Here is a 26,163-nt window from a genome sequence, read left to right as displayed (position 1 = left end):
AAACAAATATGTCCAAGCAAAGCACGAAATTTTCATCAACAACTCATTTCATTTGCATTCCTAAACTGCTGATGGTCAATCAATATTTAAAAACTTCCATAAAAATCTGTTTTTGGAGAACAAGTCCTTTCAAAGCCTATTTAAGATGCTCTCCGAACGGTACCTAAACTTTAATTCACTTCTGAAAATTAGGAATAAGAAATTCAAATTATTGTAGTAAAAGTTGTGTAAGCATTGGAAATTCGAATCTTGATAATTAAGGCGCGTGAGACGGTGAACACAGAGTCAACAACAAATTGTTTCGAAGTCTCCTCCTTCAAAATCAAAACCAGACCAGAAGTGGTCTTGATGATGAGTCTTCTGTTCCCTAGAAGACCACGTATGCCTTTATTTTATATTTTTTAACAAAAGATGTAAATCACATGTAGGTAATGTTTATATGTTGTTGTTCAATCACCTTCAAATTAACCTCAGAATCGTGGAGCCCACATCCCAATTGATGTTCAAGCTACAAAACTGTCCAACCCGTCACCATCTGTCCCCAGTACTATGACTTTGGAGTTTGGAAAGACGTATTTGCCCATAAAATGTTACATATATACATATATATATATATATATAGAGAGAGAGAGAGAGATATACACACGCATATATATATATATATAGAGAGAGAGAGAGAGAGAGAGATAGATGGAGGTGAAAATTAGTAGATGATCCTGTAGATAGCTCCATAGATAGATGATAAAAAGTCCATGAACAGAAGTCAATACCCGAACCATACATTATTCTTGCTGTGTTGAGTAAGGCAAAGAAAGAGAGAGACGGAAAGCAAATGGAAAAAAATGTAACAGTGACAAAGACAGAGTGACCCCACAGCAGGAAATTCACGTATGGTGCGTTCTTGACTTCCTCTTTTAAAGCCTAACCCTCCAAACCCAAATGAAAATGACAAACCCAAAAATAAAAAAAGGGATTAAACACAAACACTCAAAGAAAATAGAAATAAAAAATTTAAAAAGAAAAAAGAAATTTTTTGAAGTGAAGTTGTTGTAAACTGTAATGAGGTTTGGCAGCAAAAACAGCAACACCAGCCAGAGAAGCAGCAGCAGCAGCAATAAGTCAGCTTCAGCTATTGATGATGGAGCATTCAAAGTCCCAACTAACCCAATAGTGTTCCACCTTCATTCAATACCACCAACATGAAGAGGACTCTGAATTTTTTCTCCTGTGTATTTAAATATGGTGGACAGTTGTGGGAGCAACAGAACCTCATCAGGAACTAGCTAGTGCAATTCAAGGCAGCTTTAATTTGCTGGACAGTGGAGCTGATAAGGTTATTAACGGTCGTCACCGACTCCGGGCTCATCTTAGCAGATGGCAAGCTACTCACTAGTATTTGAAATACTACAGTAATAAGTGAACCTGCTGACCTACCACCCATCACCCCATGAGTGTTGGAGCTTGTCGACGCTCCGTCCCCACCTTGGTCGGGCCGCCCATCCGGTGAAATGGCGAACCCTGATGGCAGCAGTGGTATGTATGAAGGATCCTCGCCGCTCATTGCTATATTGATGGCAGGTAGGTCCACCGGGCAGTAGACAACAAGCGAACCCGATGAATCTATGCAACTTTCTTGGAGTAACAACATATTGTTCTGGCTGGTATTGAAGGCCTAATCAACAAACATTGCACTTGATCAAGTAGAGTAATTTGAAAATTATAAAACAAATATATCCAAAGAATACATCCCAATTGCTACAGAACTATATGATAAGGAAACTGAAATGCAAAAAATGAACTATTTCATCGAAAATTTGATCTGAGTTTACCCGAAGAACAGATATACAGTTCCCTGGATGAGACCCATTCGCAATGTGGGCAACCTCCTGGACGGCATTGCCATGGGATAGCACGTCCCACTACAAAAATCAGGAAGAAAAACAAAGCATTACAAAACTTGAATAGCCAATTAACTTGGTTGGTTAAACAGTGTCCTACTTTCATATTTGCATTCAAGTTATCATGTGTGCGCGCAGCGCGCATGCATATACCTGAGGACGAGTTCTTTCATCTCTAAAGAAATTGAAGACATTCTGTGGAGAAATTGGAAGCCAAATTGTAGTAGCTGCACTAAGAACCACGCCATTGGGCTGTCCAGGGTCCGTGCTCTTATGAAGAGTGGCTCGGATTTCTGTTTCATTCACACCAGAGAGAGTGGTCCATTGGTGGCCGTTCGATGGGTTGATGCTTGCACAGAAGTTGTTCACCATTCTCTGGGCAAGTTTCATCATGCTTCGTTTGCCATCGGGAGACGGAATCACTGGAAATGGAAAAGTTTGTTCACTAAATGAAATTGAATAGGTGATTAAGCATTGAAGAAATTGGTTTAAGAGTTAGTTACCTCCTCCAAGATCACGAGTTGACGTGCCTGTCACCATCAAACAAGCGAATCTTTCGCACATCCTCTGAAGAGTAGCAAGCCATCGTTCTGCACCAAATGCCAATCCACTGTGTATGAGATCTCTGTAAAGAGCATGAATTGGGGTTCTGTCTTCTATTTCCATGTGTTCCACCCAAGTAACCTGTTTCCGGCACGGCAAGGACTATGTTATACAAGGATTACAACTTGTATATCACAAACTAAGAATATAAAACAACAGAAAAAATGTTAGTAGATTGACTTGACAACCTTGGAGTACCCATTAGGCATATCTTGAATCAAGCATCCAGAAGGCAGCCGTTGACACCGGCATTGAGAGGCAAATTGGTTCATTTGAGGTAAATCATATGAAACATCAATTATTGCCCACAAGCCTTGTTCGATTTGCTGACAGAAACGTAGGAAATAGAATTGTCGAGTTGGTACCAATGGAGAAAGCACTTGCAACTCTTGGTACATCTGCAAGGAACCCTTACTAATAAGAATATAGACAAACAAAAATCTGCCACAGTAGTATTGAACTCAAAAGAAAGTGAGAAGGTTGGTGCTAATAACCAGTTGCAAGGAACCACTTTGGCTACCCATCATTCCAGAAGATATTACTTCAATTATTCTAGCCCTCGAGACAATTGTGGAAAATAGGTCCACCCATTTGTTCTGCAAATTCAACACAGCCGAGTCACGAAAGTGAACAATTGGGATTCAAATTTTACTATGATTTGAGAAATAGAGGAAAGGAACTAACCGAGTCCATAAACATGTCAACCAATGCCAAACTATTCATTATCACTACACCTGAATCTCTTGATGCTTCAACCCGAACATTGGGATTTTTCAAGTGAGTATTAGCCCTCGGGAAAATCCTCTCATAATTTTCGAGGTTAAGAACCTCCCTCCCATCAGCTGTGGACTTCATCCACAACGGTTCGTTTGTCTGCGTTGTCTGCAAAAGTCTGATCAATTCATCCATTGATCTACCAGCAATATCAGCCATGACGGATTTATCCATTTCTGTAAAATTTGTTGCCTGAAAAGGCGGATTGGGGATAGTCGCCGAACCACCAGAGAGAAGATCAAGATCAAGTGAAGGACCACTCATCCCATGGCCTCCGAAACTTGCCATCGATAAATCCAATGAAGACATGTGAATTGGCTGTATGGATGGGAGCTGAGAAATGGGCCTTCCTATGTACTTGGCAGCTATGCTCGAAACTCTGTCAAGCTGCAAAGCAAGAGTGTTTAACAAAATGATTAGTAGAAGAAGAAGAAAAAATAAATAAATAAATAAAAATAGTTGAAGTATGAATTCATTTAAGCTACCTCTTCTTTCAACTGGGCATTTTCCATTCTCAATTTTTGCTCATCGAAATACGAATCTTCGCCAACGGGAGGACCTCCACAAGAGGGGCATATCACATTTTTTAGAGCCTCTCTGATTGCTATGTTTTCACATCGAATCTTATCATTCTCAGACCGGAGTGCACAGTTATCGGCTCGTTCATGTTGAGCCTATATCAATAAAATCACAGACACATTAAAAAAAATAGAAAAAATTACAAACAAGTTCAATCGCTCAAGAACAGGAGGAACAGAATGAGAATAAACATAGCAAAAAAAAAAGACCTTCATTTGGGTTCTTCTGTTTTGAAACCAAAATTTAATCTGTCTAGGAGCCAAGCCCAACTCTCTGCTTAACTGTAATCTCTGTTTTTCATCTGGATGAGGAAATTCTTTGAACATCCTTCATTCGCATCGACATCATAACAACAGCAAACACCATTTTATTACAAAATCAAACATGTATATAGAATGAACAAGGAAAAAAAAAAAAAGTGCATGTTGTGATTATTACTATTTACTATTACTTTCATTATTATCATTATCATTATTATAAGATAAAAGAGTGTATGCATGTAAAGGCAATCTTACGCTTCAAGTCTCTGAATCTGGTGAGCAGTGTGGCGGTGGTAACGTTTCTTCTTCCGGTGAGGGTCGGAGGCATCGTGGTGATCGCCTCCCGACCCCCCGCCTCCGCCGCCGTAGTCCATCATCGTCGGAGGAGTCACCAACACCTCCGGCAACTGTCGCGCAGGTGGTAGTAGTGATTATAACAATAGTAGTACTTGTCCTCAAGAAGCTTTTGAAAATCAGCTATTCCCGTCATATTATTCGAAAAAACCCAACAAAATACAGCAAAAGAAGAAGAACTCGCGCCCAGAAGATTTCGATTTGAATTCTGATTTGAAAATCGATGCTCCGATTTTGAGCATGTAACGCATTGTTTAAACAATACCCATTTCATTTCATTTTGAACAGAGCCGCCTCGTCGGCCGGAAAATCGGAGATATCGGCATAAATATCTATAAATATAGATATATAGAGAGAGATATATTTATAGAGAGAGAGAGAGAGAGAGAGAGAGAGAGTGATAAATTTTTTTAATGAAATGAAATTTCGGAGTGGAGTGAGTGAGCAATTAAAAGGGAGGTTCGCGTTGTTTTAGAAGAAGATCGATAAGGGAGCCAACCAACCTCAAGTACGTATATTGTATGCGTGGTAACCGACGGATTTAAAGCCCTTTTCTCTCTCCTCTTTCTCTGATTACAGAGAGAGAAAGAGAGAGAAGGAGAGGGGGGTTTTAAATTCGTTACTCATCATTCGAGGGTCTCTCTTTCTCTCTCTTCTTTTCTCTCTCTGAAATAGTTAGTACACATGCTTACTCACAGCCAGGCGTACAGTTATGAGCTTTTAAGACAGTGGCCGGAGGGTTTTAAGTCCCGACCGTCGGCGAGTGTTTCCAGGCGAGTTCGTGTAATGACAAAAATGACCTTTCTTGGTTGACATTTATGTGACTCCCACAAACTCCAAGAAAGTTTCGCCCAAAAGTCAAACTGACCTTTTTGGGTGGGTGTCCAGCTCTTCTACAAATTTAATTCCTTCAGTGTACTCACCAAATGACGAAAATATAGTACCAATTGAGTTGAATTACTCTTAAAAGTTTGTAACAAAACAAAATGCAACAAACTCTTTTTAGGTGCAAATATTTTATGAATTAAAGTTTGAATATAAAAAATTGAATTGCAAATCATTAACTCTCTTTAGTATATTATACTCAATACCCATTCAAATCCATAGCAAATCAGTACAATACCTATTCAAATCCATACTTTATTAAGTGATTTTAATTAGATGATTCTTTAATTAGAATAAATGATTTTAGGATATAATTCAACATCTTTCAAATAAATTAATTCAATATATTTTTTTTACAATAAATGGTATTAAAACCGATATTCCACAATCAAGAGGTTGGAACTTGGATTAGATTATTAAGATCAGATTTTGATCAAAGGAAATAAAATGAAAGGAGAAAGACTAGCTTGACTTTTTAATCAATGATTTTGCCAATTTTACTATTAATGGAAGATGAACCAAAATGCAGCCTCAATCACAAAATAAAATGATCATTTCTTTTTGAGTCATAATATAGATATAGTCTGACACAACTATTTTGATTGAGTGATTGAGTGAAGGGCTGACATCATCAGCTCTTCACTCGCACCGAATAGACGACATGTTAATTTTTTTACAAACCTAATGAAAGGTAAATATTATTCATTGGTTTCATTTCTCTATTTAATCTCTTTTTTTTTTTTTTTTCTTTTTTTAATGTATGTTGATATAATTATTATTATTCGTTTGTTAGTCTCATCTCTTTTCATTCATAATGGAGGGTTTTTTTCCATCCTTGATAGATCATAATTTGATGGCCATCAGTAAGTTCAAGTAACAAATAAAGATGGTCTTACAATTAAATCATTCTATATGTATCTCTTTTCTTCTTTGTCACCTATTTTCTTAATATAAGTGAGCATTATAGCCTCTACTTCATAAAATTCCAAGAAAAGAAAAAGCTTACATCACATCTGTAACTATCATTACGCTGGATAATGCTATTTCAAGGTTTAGACCGCAATTGTTTATGATATCACTCTCATATTTTCCCATATTTATGACTAAAATGCCAATAGCCATGCCTAATAAACATTTACAAAACCATCTTGATGGAAATGAAAATTGGATAAATCTCATTTACGTTTGTTAATATTTTACATAAATTTTTTTTACGTTTCATAATTTCAATTACTTCCTCTATAAGTGAGGATGGTCCAACTTAATATTTTTAATGTGTCATTTACTGTTTTGTCCATGAGAACCACAAAATTGACCTTTTGTAAATTTTCTTATGCTTACATCATCATATTCTATTTATCTCTGTTTATCTTCTAATATGAAACAACTCTATTAAATAAATCAAAATCTCAAAGGAGATAATTGAAAAGAAAAAAAAAAAATATATATATATATATATATATATATATATATAAATTATTAACAAACCTTACAAAGTATAAGTGGGATTTCACACTACAAATTTTGCTTTACCTACTTATCAAAAGGAGGGTCGTTATTGCGAAGAAAGATGTTTGATTATGACAAGGGTGTGACCATTCGTTTGCACTCTCTCTTTAATACAGTATATGTACATTAGTACATAACTATATATGTATATATATGTATGTATGTTAAGGCCCAGAACAAGTGATCCCAATCGATGTTTGGAAACATATAATAATATCTGCAGCATTTTTGGTTCCTGCATGGCATCATGTGACTGCTGTTTTGTTTTGTTTTTTGTCTTTTTTTTTTTACTTTTCTCCTCTCCTATATTTCACAAGCACACCATATGGAATATATTGATTGAGAAGAGAATATATATATATATATATATATATATATTGATTGCTCTGGGCTTGGGGCATAGGGTGTTTTATTAATTTTTGGGAAATTTTGACTTGACTCGGGGCTATTTCGGAAGACTAGGTTTAAGAAGTGGAAAAATTCAAAAAAATTGCAACCTTGACCAATTGAGGTGGTCTAACTATATGAATCAAAGTTGGCAGCTTTAGCCTTTAATAGTGTTTTTTTTTTTTTTTTCTTTTTTTCAAAGTAATATTCCATTTTCAAAGAATTGAAAAGGGAATAGACAGTAAGACAAAAAATGATTTAATTGACTTTTTCTAAAACAATTATTAGTTCTTAGGATGATTTTTTTAGTTCAAGTCGTGACAATCCGACAATGAGACTTTCACATCAGTCATTCTTCTCGCGACAACTTGAAAAATACACTCTCACATCAATTGTTTGTACAAGAGTGTCGTTTGTACAAGAGTATCGTTGTGAGAATGTGAAAGATTTTTTATTTTTCACAAGATATTAATTGTAAAATTAAGTCTTGTTATCATTTTGCTTGATAATTTGAGGAAGATACATATTGAAAATCAGAGACGCGGAGATCAAAATAATGAATTGGTTCAAACCTCTTGACCAGTTCTTATATATATATATAAATTATATATAGAGGTGTCTTGCTTCATAATATATTTTGTAATTTACCACAGAACGAATACAATCCCTTCATCTATCAAGCAATTACCAAAAATTCTTAAATTATTAAGTCGCGCACAAATTAAGCAAAGGTAAGTTTGATGACTATAAGCTCAGTGGATCGAGACTTTTCACTCCATATATAAATGTATAAATGTGTCTTAGATATGTTTTTTTTTTTTTAAACACATTTATAAATGTATAAATGTGTCTTAGATTGAAAAAAGCTTAACTTTATCAGAATTGGGCTTCATAAATCAATTTGTAAAATAAAAATCTTAGATTGATTTACTCTATTTGAAGAAGATTTTGTGTATCCGAAGGTAGTCTGAGTTGATAAGATCAATTCCACATAGTTTTTGATTGATTGAGAGCAAGCTCATTGATCCAAGTCAAAATGCTCATAGAATGTTTAAAAGCAATTGAAACAAAGACATGAGCAAATCCAAATTGTTGAACTACCACAAAATGCGAGAGTTTGTGCTGTTAAATTGCTTCTTACTATAAATGGAGATGCATTTTAAATTACTTTTAGATGCTAAAAGCAACTGATACAATTGTTTTAGGTAGCTCTTAAAGTGGTAAGTAGGGGTAGGTCGCAACGGATACATGAACAAGTCATTAATTGAGGAGGTTTAACATGTATAACCCATTTAATTAAAAGTTATAATTAAGTTATTTCAAACAAAAATATACATAAACTTCTTATCCTATATATTGTAGTATTTTATTGTTTAATTGAGTATTTTAAATAATTTGAATAATATAATATCGGGTTTTGTGAATAGTTCATTAAACATGTGTTACTCGTTTAATAAATAAATCGGGTTAATGTTGAAAATTTCTATCACAATTATTAAATGAGTCGTGTTCGGATTGATCTTTTTAGTAAAATATTTTTAAAGTTGACACAATACGATTATAAATCCCAAACACTAATTACTATCCCTAGTGATAAATTTGGATTTCAATATGGGAAAAAGAAAAGATAAAAAATTATTTGGATTACTTTTAATTTCAAAGGTTGTCTTCCCCTGAGTCACACAATTATTCTCAAGGGATGTTGCTTTTACGCTCCGAGCTCCACGTACACTTTGGCTCAAATTCTTACTATTTATGATTTAATTATGCCGCTCTCACGTTCCTACTCTTGAATTTACTCTCGCTTCCGTGTTATGTGACTTAGATTTTTCTACTATTTTTTAATAAACCAAATCAGAAAAATAGTATTTTTTGAAATTATTGTAGAGTGTGAAACATTTTTAGAGGGTAATAAGTGAAGTTTGTTTCCTTATTTTGGTTTTGTTAGCAAAAAGAGAACTTTGGATAGCGAAAGAAATAAATAAATGAAATGTGTGTGTGTGTGTATATATATATATATATTAACATGTATTTGGTTAGGATAAAAATATTATAAGAAAGTTGGAGAATTATCATTTTATGTTTCAAGTAACTTTAATGTTTACAAAGCTTTTATTATTATTATTATTATTATTATTTTAAAGAAAGTGTGGGAGAAACTTAGGTAATTTTGCTCTCTAAAGAATTTATCCTTTCTTACCATCTAAACTATTAAAAGTTAAAAAAAAAAAAAAAAAAAAATTTAATTAATAAAATTTGATCCAATTTTATTAGTATATTTTCGTACTAATTACATACCCTCACACACTTATACGGCATATGTTCGAATCCACTTCCCATAATTTCTCAGATAAGAAAAAAATAAAAAAAGAAACAAGTCTCACCTAGTCAAGTCTATTCAACAAACAAAATTTTCAATTCAAGTATTAAGAAGTTCAAAAATTTTTTAATTATGACTGAGTTTAGGTTTATAGAATTGAATTGAAAACTCGGATGGATTGATGTTGGTCTAAGCATAAAAAATTCTAAAAATTGGGCGCAAATGTTTAAAATATCATTCACAATTTGTCCAAAAAAAAAAAATAATAATGTTCAAAGTATTAATACATTAATATAAAAATAAACTAAATAAAGCACAATCACAAATATATAAAATAGTTAGTTATGTTACCAATTTCGATTGGAATTGAACTAGGACCACTAGGTATATAAATGTAATAATACGTTTAGCGGTAAGGGGGATGCCCGGAAGTCTCTGGAATTTCTGGGTTTTTCTTCCTGCCCAAGTTGTGTTATAATTAAACCCTAGGCCCAGGAAAAAAGAAAAAAGAAAAAATAAAAATCCCCCGAGAAGACGAAACAAGAACGTCTTTTTCATTATTTAACTTCGAAAAGAAAGAAAGAAGGGGAAAAAACCCTAATTTAGAAGAAAATACAGATACAAAAAGGTTAGTTTCTGCGCCTTCCTTGGAATTTTTTGTTTGGTTGTTGAGAGAAGCGGGGATTCAAGCTTTTGAATATGATTTATTTCCGTTCTTGTTTTTTTAACCCAGAAAAAAATCCGAACTGACGGAACTTAAGGTTTTCGAATAATCTTCCTCCTTTTTCTCATTAACCAAACACAATATTTTGGTTTTACTAATTATCAATTTATTCAAGCTTAAGCAAATAGATATCTACACTTCATTACGTATTTTTTTTTTTTCTTTTTCTTTTGCTGATTTTATGTTTGTCCTGTATTGCAGATAATTGCTTGCTTGTGCAGAATTGTGAATATTTGTGATGGTAAAATCATGTTCTTATCCTTTTCTTTTGAATGAATGATGTTATATTTTGATTATCTTATTCTCTTGGGTTGCTTGGAGAGGATTTATATATGAGTTAAACGGTAACACAAAGTGAAACCTCACGTAAAAGAATGGCTTCAAATAAGTCTTTTCTGTTCTTAGTGCCATTGGAAATCTGTTTATATATTAGCTCAGTGCACAATGTTCTTGGTAATTCGCGTGAATTTGCAGGGCTTGATTTTTTGTCCGAATAACGTGAATTATAGTTTTTGATCTAGGCAAGGATAAACTAAGCACCAAGCAGATCTTCTATTGCTAAATTGAAGAATTAAATTCATTTTATACTGTAGAGTAATTTTGACATCCAAATTTGTGTTATGTGGTAAACACTGCTTGTGTCCGGTGCTAGAAGAATGATGCCAAGGACCAAATTTAACAAAGACGTGCAAATGATTTCGTGAATTACAAGTAGAAATAAAAGAAAATTGCGTAGGAGCTTTTGGTTGTTCCTTCCATGCCTAATTAAAATTGTTGATTTTGAAACATGGGCAAGTTTGGCATACTAGAGATTATAGAATGGTCCTCTCTGAATTAACTAAATGGACGGTCTGTTTCGCTATCAAAAACTTTCAGGCTTACTTTTGTAATGATGAAAATATTATATCAAAGTTTACTTGGTTTTCGTATCTATTTAGCCTATAGTTGAGTTCTCTGATTGTTGATTTGCTCCCATACAAGTTTTGTGCTGCTGCTAAAGTAGGTAATATGCTGTGGAGGCAAATTGTTATCAAGTTTTAGCATTTTATTTAGTCAATGTCACATTATTGTATCATATTAAAGTGTTGGCATAGCTTTTGGGGTCATTGAAGTGACTTTTCCGAGTAGCTTTTGTAAAAATTTGGTCAGTAGACTTGTTGGAATGCTCTGAAATAATACAGTGGTCAACTAGGAAGCACGGACACGCCTAAAGGGCCAATAAACATGTCTGATTTTATTATTATTATTATTATTATTCTTCGGACACAACGCAGACTCAGCATGGACACGCTGTGTACGTGCGTTGGACACGCCATGTATAAGTCCGACACGCTTGTCCCTTCTTTTCTTTTTCTTTTTTTTGTTTTTAAGTAAGGCACTTGGGGATTTTAAGAAAAGTTTTAGAAAGAAAGCTAGGTTGAAGTGTAACTGTGTAAATATAAGGAGTTGTTTAATAGCTTTCAATAATATGATGCTTATTACATAATTACTTAAAAGTTGTTTTATAAAACAAATTTTTTTTTTTTTGATAAGTAAGAAAATATTATAGAACCCCTCAAAAGGCAATACATAGAAGGCCAAAAAGGGCCTCTAAACTTTCAAAGAGTCCAAAAAATCAACAATCTCCTCTAAAGGTGTATAATTTCTCCCTACAACCCAACAAAAAAGAGTGGAGATAATAGAGAAGTTAAGCATAGAAATAGGATTCTTTTTTTCGAAAGATCTCCTGTTCCTCTCGAGCCAAATACACCACCAGACACACACCTCCAAGCATCCCAGACTTGGACCCCCACTATACAACCTCTCCAAGCCTCAATTAACCCTTTGGAGGACCTAGACATGATCCACTGAACCCCAAACAAATCAAGCATCAAATCTCAACATTTCCTAGCCATTGTGCTGTGCAAAAGGAGGTGATCCATCGTCTCCTAAGCACGAAGGCACATGCAACAAGAGTTGACTGCCGCCTGATTCGTTGTCCTCAAATTATCTTGTGTCAAAATCTTCCCTAAAACATGCGTCCAAGCAAAGAAGGACACGACCAGCAAACTCTTGCACGATCAACTTTGACTCTCTCTTGTTGTCCCACCGACCAAGCTTTGCTCCCGGTGGATGGTCGATCTCTCTCTTTCTCCTCTTTTTCTTCTTTTTCTTTGTTTTCTTCTTTTCTTTCTTTCTTTCTTCTTCTTCATCTTCACAAACCCTAGATAATTTTTTTTTCCCTTTCACAACAAAATCCTTTGTGTGTTTTTTTTTTTTTTTTTCCTAGTTGGGTACTCACACACACATGCCTCCACAGAGGCTCGAATCCCTGACCTCTCTTTGAGAAGTAGGGGTTTGGTACCGCTAGGCCACTGGCCTGTTGGTTCCTTTTTTCTTCTTGTTTCCATGAACTTTTTCTCTTCTATGGGTTCTTACTAACTAAGCCCTAATTCTTTTTTCTAACAAACCCTAATCCTCTTTGTTTATTTGTTTTCTTTTCTTTCTTAACCCTCTTTCTACCATTCTCTCTTTTTCCCGCTAAAGCACAAATTTTTTTTCTTTTCACTATTAGGTTGATAAAAAATAATATTAGTCTTAATTTCTTAAGGTACAACATCATATATATATAATTATATATTTATTCGCCGTGTCTTCGCTATTTCCGTATCCAAATTTTTTAGGATTTGTTGTGTCATTGTGTCAGTGTCGTATCCGTGTCCGTGCTTCTTAGGCGGTCAAGTAATGAGTGTTTTTCTTTAATTTCAATACATTATACGGAAATTGTGTTGTATTTGAGGTTTGGTTTTTTTTTTTTTTTTGGGCTTCGTATCTACGGACCTCCACTTTGATCTTGCTTCTTCTTCCACATCTTTGAACTTTCTTTTGGGTATGGGAGTAGGGTTATCACCTTCTATGGTTACAACTACTCTCCCCAAAGAGAGAGACTTCATTTTGGTTATCAATTTTAGATTACTTGCATTTTGTACAGCATGTTCAAATACCTTTTATTTTTTATATTATAAAAAATAAAACACCACAGAAGTTTGTTCGTAAATTACCAGAAATAATTTTACTTGGTGCCACTTGCGAGTTCCTCTAAATAAATTTCCAAGTAAAAACAAGTTCGTGAATGTCCATGTACTGTAAAATAGAACAACATAGATTGCGTGATTAGATTTGCGTAATAGGAAATTGAAGGTATGAAATTGCATGCTATTTGAAGAGTTAGGAGAAGCTGAGTCCTTGAATGGAAGTCTTTAGAGTAAAACTGGGATTGTGGGAGCCATCCCTGAGTAAAAGTGCCTAATTGAATGCTGGTTGTATCTGTACAAGATAAGATCAAATGTTTGAATCGATGGCAATGGAAAGAAAAATGATTGGCTTGATGGAATTTCTTTCAAGTGGAGTTTTTTTAGATATGTCTCAGATACTTAATTTGGTAGTTTATTCTGTAGTGTATATTGTTTAGGAAATTTTATGTAGGAATTATTTGGATGATAAGGTGTCATATACTTTGTCCAACGTGAAACTTGGAGTTAGGTCTCTGTAGATAGATAATAGGTAGTCAGTTGATCAATGCCGCTCTATTAGAGAGGGAGTTGTGTGGATTTTGCGCCATTGCATTATTGGGTTTGTAGATATGTGTGTAAGAGACAAGAGAACACCGTAGGGTATTGAAACAAGGGACACTTGTAAATTCATAGATATGATGCATTATCTTTTCCCATCATTGGACAGGCGGATTTGTTGGCCACAATAAATATCGTTCGCTTGTTTGATTGGATCTTGATAGGAATTTGGTTTCGCATGCATAACAAGTGGTATTAGAGCTGAAAGGTTCATTTTGTGGCTCGTGGGAGTTTGATGTGATTTGGTGAAGTTAGTAGGAGATCTGGAATAAGTAAAAAGGTCTCAGCAGTTGCAACAGGGTTTTGTTGTAGGTTGAGTCAATCAACCGGCTTGCTATGGAGGGGGCTGGTTAAGTTTTGAATATTTCTGATGGTAACATCATTTTATTATCCCTCTTGTTTTTCTTGAATAATTTAATATCTTGATTATCCTATTCTATTGGGTCGTTTAGTGAGGAATTATATATATGCTAGAAAGCATGTTAAACTGCACCACAAACTTATCCAATGTTGGTGTCTCGTGAAAAACTTCCTATTAAGTTTTTTACATATTACTTTGAAAGAAAAAAAAAAAATAATAATAATATAATATGTTGATATATAATATGCTTCATGTTTTGGTTTTGAATTTATGTAATTCCAGTAATTTTAGGCATGGACATACAGAATTTTAAATTAAGTTTACTGGGAAGTCAGTGTACTGTATACATTTAGTCTGACACAAATTTTTTTTGGAATTTTAATTGCCAAATATGCACATATTTATGGAGGAAAAATGACTTCAAAAGTTTTCTGTCCTCACTTGCAATGGAAGGTTGTTTGCATTAGATTAATACATAATATCCATATTATTTGGTTCTTCGTAATTCATATTAATTTCCATGGTTCCATTTAAAAAAAAAAAAAAAGAAATATGGAAGGTATACTTTCTGAAGTTGTTTAATGAATCATGTAGGGTGTTTAGATTCTATCATGAAGAAAAATATCCTCTTTATGTTCAAAGTTCGATTAGTTTATCGGAGGTTAGACACTCTTTGAAGCAGATGAGGACTGGACACGCTCAATAACTTGTTGGCATTGTATAATTAAGGTTTGGAAGTAAATAATATGTAAGTGTCTCGGGTCTTATATTTGATTAAGAAGATCCCCAAGGACAAAGAGAATGTCAGCAAGCATTTAAGTGTTTTTATGTAAGGATAAAGGTTATATGTGGAGGTTAAAATTGTTTGTCGATGTTAAACTTGGAGAGACTTAAGGTCATATTGTGAAACACTGGTGCTAAGTAACTAAGCAAATAACTATGGTATAATAGATGGGTTCACAAAATTAAGCTTATGTGAACTTAAAAAAACTTGGTAAGAATTTAATGTGGTGGGTTTCAGGAGGGAAAAAAAAAAGGAGAGATATGGTATTATGTAATGTCTTTGTCTATCTTGTGTGGGTGACTTTTCTTCACTTTCCAATGCTAAGCCTTGATATAAAGACATCATTTCAGTAAGTTTTCATGCATTTTAATTTTGGTTGTCCATTTTTAAATGGGGTGGAAACACGCATATCATTCACTTCTGCTAGTTTGGACTCATGATCAGTTCTTGATTCAATCTTACTCTTTTAACCATTTACACCAAACACAATCACCCAAAAAAGAATGCAATAATGTAGGTGGTTGTTTGTTATTCAATGTTGTAAGTCAAACATTATTATACGAAATTATTCTAGTTTGGTCATCAATTTCTTTGTCCATGGCATGTATATGTACTGGTAGCTTTTCAATAAGTTGCGGCCAAATAATTTGCTAGCCTCAAGATTTTGCAAATTTACTATAATCGATATTTTAATTTGGAGAAGTACTGTATTTCTGGATTCATTCAAATGATATTGTGGATTACAGAGCATTACATTTTTTCTTTGGTCACTTGTCAGGAAACTCCTCTAGTATTAGGTTGCTTTACTGTTGCAACTGCTGCCTTGGGAGGTAGATATGCGATAGGTGCATGGAAAGCACTCAGAGCAATTCCTCGCACTCGAAGATTTTATCCTGGTGGATTTGAGAAGGCCATGACAAGACGAGAAGCAGCATTAATTCTTGGAGTCAGGTAATATGTATGCAGTTTTTTTTATTTTTTATTAATTAGTATTATTATTTTTTTTTCACTTCTAGAGTATATTCCTGAATAATTGGCATCCGTTGAGGGAATTATATGTGACCGCCAAATGTTCTGTTCATTTCTTTGCCTTAGGTTATGAATTATTAAATTTGTATTTGGTGGTTTCAACTAACGTGTTTGCCAACTCAAAATTAGGCTATTGAGTTATCTGAATTATTTAACTTTATAAACATGATTAATTATGTACTATTTTGTTAGGGGTGGCAAATGGACGGGTTAGTAATGGGTCATAAAGGGGCGGGGCGGTAAATGGTCATAATCCGTTAACAAAATGTTTGTGGCGGGTTATAAATGGGTCAAGTATAAATGGGTTGGTCAACCTACAAAACTTTTTTTAATGTGTAGTAATTTTTATTGTGACAAAAATCTTTAATTTTGATTTTGACTCATATTCAATCAGTCTAGCGCAACCTTCCCATGTAAATGTCTCTAGGTCATTATTGAAATGAGGATTAATATTTGACATATAGAGCTCACAGGTGTGATAATGAAATTACGCACTATTATGAATCTTGGCTTAAATTTTTTGACATAGTAGTTGCCAAAAAGAGCAACCATAATTTTGTTAAAAAGAGAGCACTTTCCAGTTGAGAAAGAAAGAAGAAACAAGTATAATTCTCGAAGGGCCTTTACAGGCTCTGCATGCACCGAACCCTTGTCTATGCTACCTTCATCGTCGTTGGTGCTTTCAAAGTTGAGCACATAAGATTCGAATTCTCTTTTCATTTTTTCATCTAATTTTATATTATAATATTGTCGGATATCGACGCTGCTGCGGGACGTTTCCCACACCACCTCCTCACTTGAGTGTTCAAGTCCCTAAAAGGGCAAAATATAGTGAGTGTGTGCATTTGCTTGAACTTTCAAAAAATAAAAATATCTGCCAACTATAATTTTTATGCACATAATTCTCCTGCTCTTGTTTTTCTCTTTTCTATCATTATACAAAATTTAATATATTTTTTCACTGCAACTTGTGAGTTGTAAAATTCCTTTGATGGATCTCCTCGATTTCAGAGAACATGCTGTGATGGAGAAGATTAAGGAGGCTCATAGGAGGGTGATGGTGGCCAACCACCCTGATGGTGGTGGGAGCCACTATCTTGCTTCTAAGATCAATGAAGCCAAGGATGTTTTGGCGGGGAAAGCCAAGCGGCCAGACTCTGTGTTCTAAATGATTGAATCAACGAGAGAGTTAACACAATTGTGAAGTTTGTTTGTATGTTGTTCTTATATTGTCATTGCTTGGTATACACAATTGAATTAAAAGTTGGGGCTGTCTTTGAAATATTTTAATATAGGGGGTGATGGTGTCACTTTGATGGGGGAGGTCATGATTCACAAGTAATTTATTGAGAGAAGAGATTTGTGGAATAGTTACTTTTTGGGTGAGAATTCTAACAGTCAGTAGTTGTAGTCATTATTTCTCTACTTTATTAGTGTTGAATGTGTCGTACTTGGTAGACATGCTTTTGCTTTCTGTAACAACATTTCAAGTTTTTACCGTTCAAATTGAACAGAGGATTGGTCTGATGGTTCGGAAGTTATGAATATTTGAAACGCCAGAAAGAATTCTGGTTTATTGCTAACTACCGTACATTGGTCATTACTACTTCAATCGGAGCCAACATGGTGTTGATGTGTTTGGTAACATGGCTTTGATAACATGGTCTCAAAAGAATTGTGGTTTATTGCCCACTGCCTTACATTGTCGTTGAAAAAGATGACATATAAATACGGTCAGATGCGTTCGACTTCTGAGCTCTGTATCACCATCCAAGCCAACTTGGTTTCTATGTGTTGGTCACAGGGCAGGCTTTGACAGCAACCTTGATCTGAGTTGGGTTTGGATAACGCGGTTGGACAACTTTGATCTGCGTTGGGTTTGGGTCTGCGTTGGGTTTGGATAACGCGGTTGGACAACTTTGGCCCGACAAATTGGATTTAAACCCATCTCAAATCTGGTCTAGCCCAATTATTGTTCAATACGTCATACGGTCATAGGAATAAATATACATTTATGCTTAGTAGTATGTTACATAATATTGTCACAACTATCGTCCTAACAAATCATAAAAAGTCCATCTTTTGCTGTTCTGTTTCTCGGAAAATGATAGAAGTTTCGATTTAATTTTTGTTATCTATTAAATAACAATCTTCCGATTCTTCCGCACGTTAGCTATTAGAAATTTAATGGAGTGTTCCTAAGTAATTTTTTTAGTATGCTAAGTAGATAATATACTTATTAGTATTTTCATTATATTTTTAATTTAAAATGTAGTATTTAGAAATATACAATTAATATGAAGTATTAGAGTAATACTATTAGGAGATATTCTTCTGACAAGAGTCATAAGCTCTTTATATTTAAATACTGAATTGAAAGATGTATTACTGTTTCCATTCAGTAGTTAAATTTAGAGACACTAAAAAAAATTGTCAATATATTTAATTAATGATTTACAATTTGTAATACTTGTATAGGTAATTATGTATATATAGGTAATTGATAATTTATGTATACAATAAACTTATATAAGTAATTATAATTTAACTACAATATACATTTACTCAGACGATCTCGTTACGAGCCCAAAATTAAGGTCGAATAGTCCTGAATCTGAACAAAGCTCAAATCTGGGCGGATTGTAGATAAAAGAGTTTTGGGCCGGCGCTTTTCGAATCATGTTTAGCTCAGTCTAACCGGTTTGGGATGCTTTCCGCAAATCTCTTTTCCCCTATTTAAAGAGAAGGAAGAACTCAATATGCGTTTCCGCAAATCTCTTTATTGATGCACAATTTTTTTAATTTATTTATAGAGATTTGACATTGATTCGTGAGATTTTTAAAAGAAATATGATGTGAAAATTTCAAAAGTAATGGCAATAATTTATTTATTATTCATAATGTAATAATGAAATTGAATTAAAATAAAATTTTAAATATTTTAGCACTATTAATTTTGATATCAAATAGTATTTAATATTGAAAGTAGTGAACCAAATTTGTATTTTTATGAGAACTGTTGTTTTTATTTATTTATTTATTTATTTTTCCATTTAATGTTAAAAACTTAACCACTAAATTGTCCTCTTTTACATATTATAAATACACATCCATTTTGTGGATTTAGTGTATATTTTTTTTATGACAGTGTATTATGATCTAAGTCATACATATAGGGAGTAAGTGAGAGTGCATTATGATCGAAATCACAAATAATGGGAGAATCACAAATAATGGGAGTAAGTGGAGTCTGTGTGAACATGCGTCCCACTGAATATTTTTTTTATTTATTTATAAAATTATCTATAAATTTTTTAAAAATATCCTCACTTTTGTTTGTAAAAGAATTTAAAATTAATGTTCTACTTAAATTCTAATGATTCTCCATTATTTATTATTGTTGTTCAAGACTATCTCTTCTAATGTAATTTTTTGAATCCAATTTTTGCAATCGAAACATGAGAGTGGAGGGTGTAGCCACAAAGGGACAAGTAGGGGCAACTGTCCCCACTGAACTTTTAATTTTTTTATTTTTATTTTATATGAAAAGATTTTTATATTTGTTTAGTTGCCCCTTTTGAAATTTGACCATGCACATATATATACTATATATATATATATATATATATATAACCAAAAGTCCATTCACGATTTTACAATGACTTTGATTTTTAAGTTAAATATTCTCTAAGTTATCTTGAATTCGCTACAGATTGACACGTGACATTGAAAATCTATCTACTATTGTGTTAAATCACCTCAACTAATTTAAAAAAAGTTTGAAAACTGTACACCAAATGAATATTTAAGAGTTTTCAAACTTAACTTTTTTAAAATTAGTTGACATGGTTTAATATTTGTAATACATAGATTTTAAATCTCACGTGTCAATTTGTAGTTAATTCAACTTAAGATAACTTAGAGAATATTTAAGTTAAAGGATACAAATCCGTTTTACAAAATATTACTTTCCCACAAAATATGATATTTTTTTTTTCACTTTCCCAAAATATTATATTATTTCACTTTCAAAATAATAATAATAATAAACATTTCATCAAGATATTCTTTCATACTTTTAATTTTTACCACCAACAAATGGATTGTTTCCATCACGTTTTCTTTCCGCAAATCTTTAATATTTTACAAAAAATCATTTATAGTAGACATTCGATTTTCTTTTCGGCGAATCTTCAATATTTCACAAAAAATCATTTACAATAGACCGTCGTACTACAATGTAATCTGATATATTTTTTTATCATCTAAATTTACAATTATTATTTAATATTATAATTTTAATTATCAGAATTATTAATTATTATTATCAAAATTATTTTAGGAGTTGTTGTTCTTTCAAAATCTAATTTGTGTAATTATGTTACTAATTACTATTTTCTAAATAAAACTAAGAATTATTATCAATGAAATCTCTATCAAAATTTTTCTCCATCTAAAAATATTTCTATTTATTTCAATAATTACTCCGTGAGTCGGCAAAAAAAAAAAAAAAAACAAAGAATCTGAAGTGAGAGAAGAATGGTGATACGTTTTTTCTCTACTTTTAATGGCAGTGCCAAAAATGGATACGTGGCGGACAGGTGGTAGGACTAGACGTGGCGATCCAAAAAAGTCTTGGCCCTTAATTTTCTGCTTGTCTATTCTTCCAATTCACACATCCCCATTATTAACTACTACCTATCAGTCCCATCACGTAGCGGTCGGCAATCCTTTAAGTTTACTCATTGTTGAGAAACGTCGGGTGGGTGCCAATGCACAGTCATCTTAATTTCCAAACCACTATAATTATCTCCAACACCTATCTATCTATCTATCTATCTATCTATCTCTTACATAATTATAATTCACCTGTCACCTCCTCTTTTTATCTCTCTGAAAGAAAAGAAAAATGGTGTTAACGACCACCATTAAGGACTCCGGCGGTCACTTGGACTGTACTTTCGCTTCCAGATATGTCCGCACTTCACTTCCCAGGTTAGTTTCTTGGTCGTTTTTCCGTTTTATGGAGTATATAAAGCAGAAAATATCTACAGAGAGTGGGCCGGTGATGACGACAGATATGTAAACAATGTGTAGGTTCGAGATGGGTGAGCAGCCAGTACCGAAGGAAGCGGCATATCAGATAATACACGATGAGCTGATGCTGGATGGGAACCCCAGGCTGAATCTGGCGTCGTTTGTGACCACTTGGATGGAACCCGAGTGCAATAAGCTCATCATGGCCTCCATCAACAAAAATTACGTTGACATGGATGAGTATCCTGTCACCACCGAGTTCCAGGTTTCAATTCTTTTCTTAATTGTGTATTTTCTCTCTCTCCCTCCCTTTTTCTTGTAAGATCCCTTTGTTTAGAAAAAATTTCAACTGTGAAACCGAAAAGTGAAAGAAAGTAAAGTTAATGGAAAGATTATAAAAATTTTAGGATTTATTTGATTAGTATGAAAAAATTTCAAAAATATTGTTCAAGCTAGAAGTCTTGCTTTCATGGTTTGGACAAGCACACGAGACTTAATAAATTAAAAAAGAAAAACCATCATAAACTTCTGTATATGGACTTGTGGAGAGCACATTAGGCTTTGGAGAGAGATGTGTGGAGGAGGGCTATCCCAATTGGGAAGAATATATACTTAAAAAAAGATGAAGGCAAAAGAAAAAATAAAAAATGGGGTGTGTCTACGTCTATGAATAATTTCGGAGTAGATTACACTTTGGTCCCTTTCTTGTTTTTTTTTTATTTATTTATTAAAAGGACAAAAATATCCCTCCATGTCAGCCCTTAGATATTTCCCATTCTCACTGTGCATTGTACTCTCATAATTGTGTCTACTGTTTGAAATTGAAGTTTTTGTTGGCTTTAGCAAAGCAACATGTGTACTCAACAACTATCCATCATCATTACGTTGGATGTGGCAGGAAGTTTCCTAGATGAAAAAAAAAAAAAAATGTGTTAACCAAAAATGGGGCTTTTGTAGAATTAGGATTTTAGGAACAGAAGATCCAGTTTGTTTTTTATTGGCCAGGACATCCAACAACCGCTACCTGGTTTATTATATATTTTTATCAGCTCCTAACACAGGTCTTGATCATAAAAAGAGAAAAATAAAAATAAAAAATTGAAGAATTTTTTTATTCTTAAGAATTTTTTAGGAAATACAAATGTCACAACAACTGCTCCATACTTGTCATTATTCACTTGAGACACTAAATAAATTTTAAGGACGGTAAGCACAATGCACAAGGACCCGTCAATGTTGGGTCCAGAGAGAGTCAAATTTATACAGCCTTACAAAGACTATGATATCATACAAAATTTAGTAACATTGTTTCACTTTCACCTGGTTATTCTGCAGATGAGTTGGTGTAACTTTTTGCGTTGAATTTGCAATGTGACCAATCTTTATATTTGGCTTCTTGTAATCATCATTATCCTACGAATTTCACTGATCTACAATATCTTTGCAATACTCATTTCTTTTTTTTCCTTAAACGAATTAGAAAGTATTTGAATTGCCTAATCATTTTATACAAATTGAGGCATTTTACTGAACTAGCATTTCTTCAAGATACTCCTTTTTTATATTCTGTAAGAAATAAAGAAAGGTAATGGCATTAGAAGGGCCCAACTATTTGAATGCTCTTTTGTCCAGGGATTTAGTCGGGGGCAAAGCCCCGGATTCCCAGTTACCTAAAAAAAGTATATATATATATATCTTATACAAAGGATTGCAGGCATTGGTTGTCAAATCACATCTATGGCTTTCATGTGATGAATAGAATTTTGGATTTCAAAACCGTACAACTTAATTTTGATTATACTCGCTCTTTGTTCTCTATAATCAAATAATCTTAATCATGTAGAACCGATGCGTTAATATGATAGCCCGTCTGTTCCATGCCCCTCTTGAGGACGGTGAAACAGCTGTAGGTGTGGCGACTGTGGGTTCATCAGAGGCCATAATGCTGGCTGGTCTTGCCTTCAAAAGAAAGTGGCAGCATAAGAGACAATCAGAAGGCAAACCCTATGACAAGCCCAACATTGTCACTGGAGCAAACGTGCAGGTAAATTAATGCATTTGCTTCTTTTATATATGTGTATTTGATTATAATTCTTGGAAATAAATTGGCATTGTCTAATCATTTAATTGTCATTCATGATCAGTAAGATATTCTTTTAAAAAGTTTTTAGTTTATGTGACTTTGTTTTCATAGTGTATAAGACATCAATGTTATGCCTTGTTCAATGTTCCATGAACCTTTCTTTTGTGATAGATATTGTTCTAACAAATTGGTCATTCTGATCATTACAGTTGTGACCGAAGACTATAAAATTAGGGCTAATATTTTTTTGCAGTTGCTTGAGTTAGGCACCTAAATGTCATTGCCGGGTGCAGTGGTAACTGCTTGGACCGACAGACATGATGATGTCGATTAGAGTATGAGAGCTGCTATTTTGTGCAACATAATGTCAAATACACATGATGATGCCATATACGGGCACCTGCATATTTGTTTACTTTAACATGCCTACCACTTGTTTCACCAAGTGAACACAGCCTACTGATACAATATTCTCTCATTGCATCATCATGAATCTCCGGTTATAAACAGAATATAATCAGGTTATATTTAGTATTAACATGTACTTGTTTGTGGGAGATGTTATTGTTACTGCAGTTCTGTATATTTCGTAAGACGATTCTCATATTGAACAATTACCCAAGTTTGGGTCTTTGTATATTAGAGCCATTTATATACTTGATGTTCATGAGGATCTAATTATTATATTTCTCTCCACTCATTCCATAATGGAAATCATAGCTTTAATTTTTTATTTTTTTAAAAGGAAATTAGCCAATGGTTTCAAATGTGGTTGATTCAAATTAACATCAATTGTAATATGACCTTTATATTGCATTTATTCAGTAATTATACAGAGAAGTTAGTTCTTTATTATTATTATTATTATTTTATTATTATTTTTTTTATCTGTGTTTTGAAAATCGAGACTAAATATTTATGCTTCACAGGTCTGCTGGGAGAAATTTGCCAGGTACTTTGAGGTTGAATTGAAGGAGGTGAAACTGAAAAAAGGATACTATGTAATGGATCCTGTGGAAGCAGTGGAGATGGTGGATGAAAATACCATATGTGTTGCCGCGATCCTGGGGTCTACCCTGAACGGGGAGTTTGAGGACGTAAAGCTGCTTAATGATCTTCTCACCAAAAAGAACAAGGAAACTGGATGGAACACACCAATTCATGTTGATGCTGCCAGTGGAGGGTTCATTGCTCCATTTTTGTACCCAAATCTCGATTGGGATTTCCGTATGCCATTAGTGAAGAGCATCAATGTCAGTGGTCACAAGTATGGCCTCGTGTACGCTGGTGTTGGCTGGGTTGTGTGGAGGAGCAAGGAGGACCTGCCAGACGAGCTTGTCTTTCATATCAACTACCTTGGATCTGATCAACCCACTTTCACCCTCAACTTCTCTAAAGGTAACTCCTTTCTAGCTATAACTCCTAACAAATAATTTGGGACCGCCTTTTGCCTGTTCATCACAATGATGATTCATAAACATAAAGATTAATTTAACAATTTTCGAAACTATATCACAAATCTAATATTGGCATTGGATTCAGAGGAATTGCACCAGAGAAAAAACCAACCTATTTAACCCGAAGGATTGGGTCAAGCTATTCACCTTCTTGTCACTATGGTTGAGCAAAAAATGCGCATCCCTATAATTTTTCCCCTAATATGACCTGAAAACAAGTGGTTATTATTCCAGAGTGCATGTTTAGTTTTTAACATTCAAGACTTGGAACACATTCCATTCTACAGATGTAGGCTTGTGATGATCGAGTGATCTTTGATTGTGCTAAATGTGGGTACTGATTGCTATTGTGGTTACTGTGCAAGCTCGCTTTTTATTGATTATTTTCTGCCTACAACTTACAATGTGCAGAATTTAAATATTACTTTCTGATTTTTACTCCTTTTAAAATTGGCAGGCTCAAGCCAAATAATTGCCCAATACTATCAGTTCATAAGGCTTGGCTTTGAGGTAATTCTTCTGATCACATTGTCTCTTTGACATTTTGATGTCTCTCCAGTGTGCTGCACGATCAGATTTGATGCATTGAGAGATACCATGTTATTTGAATGCAATTAAAGAAAGATACTAAAAAAAAATTGATTTCATCATCGAATCAATTTGATTGAAAATTTTATTTTGAAACTTGTTTTTCGTTTTACTACTCCTGGGGCATAGCTTGCTCAATATCGGTTGGTTTGTATTGTGGATGTTCAATTTCTAGTATACCACAATTTTTCTTTCTTTCTTGTCAATAGGGCTACAAGAACATAATGGAGAATTGCATGGAGAATGCAAAGGTGCTGAAAGAAGGGATATTAAAGACGGGGCGGTTTGAGATTGTCTCCAAAGACGTGGGGGTACCTTTGGTGGCATTCGCTCTCAAAGACAGCAGCAATCACACAGTGTTTGAAATATCCGAGAGCCTGAGAAAGTTTGGATGGATCGTTCCAGCATACACAATGCCACCCAATGCCCAAGACGTTGCAGTCCTGCGGATTGTGATTAGAGAGGACTTCAGCCGTAGCCTGGCAGAGAGACTTCTCTCAGACATTGAGAAAGTCATGAAGGAGATGGACATGTTGCCTCCCCGAGTGTCCGGTACTACTAAAACTGCCCATGTCACCGCGGTTGTGGATGAAACACAGGACAGCAAGGGCAGTGGGCATCATGTGAAAAGAAGCAGCAATGAGACTGCTGAAGAAGTACTTGGGCATTGGAGAAGAATTGCAGAGGGTAAGAAGACTAATGGACCCTGCTAAGTCTCAGTAAGTCGCCCTTGTGCAAGCTTTTGCTCGGTCCTTCTCTACCCTTGTTTTTGTGTGGATTGCATTGCCATTGCCTTTGTAGTAGTATGATTTTCTCTTGAAAATGTGTATGGTACCTTTCAAAATCAGGTGAATAATCCTAACTCATGAGATTACTATTTGATATATATTTGGTTTGTGAAGTTTTCTCTTCCTAGACAT

General features: G+C 34.1%; 3 protein-coding genes across 4 annotated transcripts; 2 read left to right on the top strand and 1 right to left on the bottom strand.

Annotated features, from left to right (window-relative positions):
• Positions 1-693: 693 nt before the first annotated feature.
• LOC132293643 (homeobox-leucine zipper protein HDG11) lies at positions 694-5,171 on the bottom strand. Its single transcript, XM_059791195.1, has 10 exons — positions 4,370-5,171; positions 4,064-4,181; positions 3,761-3,949; positions 3,186-3,662; positions 2,996-3,097; positions 2,690-2,899; positions 2,402-2,582; positions 2,052-2,320; positions 1,830-1,919; positions 694-1,672 (listed from the first exon to the last, which is right to left on the bottom strand). Exons 1-10 carry the CDS (start codon positions 4,489-4,491, stop codon positions 1,280-1,282), a joined length of 2,151 nt encoding a protein of 716 aa, XP_059647178.1. The 5' UTR covers positions 4,492-5,171; the 3' UTR covers positions 694-1,279.
• A 4,793-nt stretch (positions 5,172-9,964) lies between these two features.
• Positions 9,965-17,605, top strand: LOC132293642 (mitochondrial import inner membrane translocase subunit TIM14-3-like). 2 transcript variants are annotated; one of them, XM_059791193.1, is made up of 4 exons: positions 9,965-10,197; positions 10,495-10,534; positions 15,828-16,000; positions 17,090-17,605. In XM_059791193.1, exons 2-4 carry the CDS (start codon positions 10,532-10,534, stop codon positions 17,244-17,246), a joined length of 333 nt encoding a protein of 110 aa, XP_059647176.1. In that variant the 5' UTR covers positions 9,965-10,197; positions 10,495-10,531; the 3' UTR covers positions 17,247-17,605. The 2 variants fall into 2 exon arrangements, with proteins under 2 accessions (XP_059647176.1, XP_059647177.1); XM_059791194.1 differs by lacking the exon at positions 9,965-10,197 and adding an exon at positions 10,217-10,330.
• A 3,209-nt stretch (positions 17,606-20,814) lies between these two features.
• On the top strand, positions 20,815-26,144 carry LOC132293639 (glutamate decarboxylase-like). The gene is made up of 6 exons (XM_059791192.1): positions 20,815-21,073; positions 21,176-21,380; positions 22,959-23,159; positions 24,128-24,596; positions 25,113-25,165; positions 25,453-26,144. Exons 1-6 carry the CDS (start codon positions 20,988-20,990, stop codon positions 25,954-25,956), a joined length of 1,518 nt encoding a protein of 505 aa, XP_059647175.1. The 5' UTR covers positions 20,815-20,987; the 3' UTR covers positions 25,957-26,144.
• The last annotated feature ends 19 nt before the right edge of the window (positions 26,145-26,163 follow it).

Source organism: Cornus florida, unplaced genomic scaffold, assembly GCF_030987335.1.
Source record: "Cornus florida cultivar Cherokee Brave unplaced genomic scaffold, ASM3098733v1 CherokeeBrave_3.0.0_Hap2_Chr02, whole genome shotgun sequence".
Classification (NCBI taxonomy): domain Eukaryota; kingdom Viridiplantae; phylum Streptophyta; class Magnoliopsida; order Cornales; family Cornaceae; genus Cornus; species Cornus florida.
Note: the sequence above shows the minus strand (reverse complement) of the source record. Positions and strands in the feature narration are given on the sequence as shown.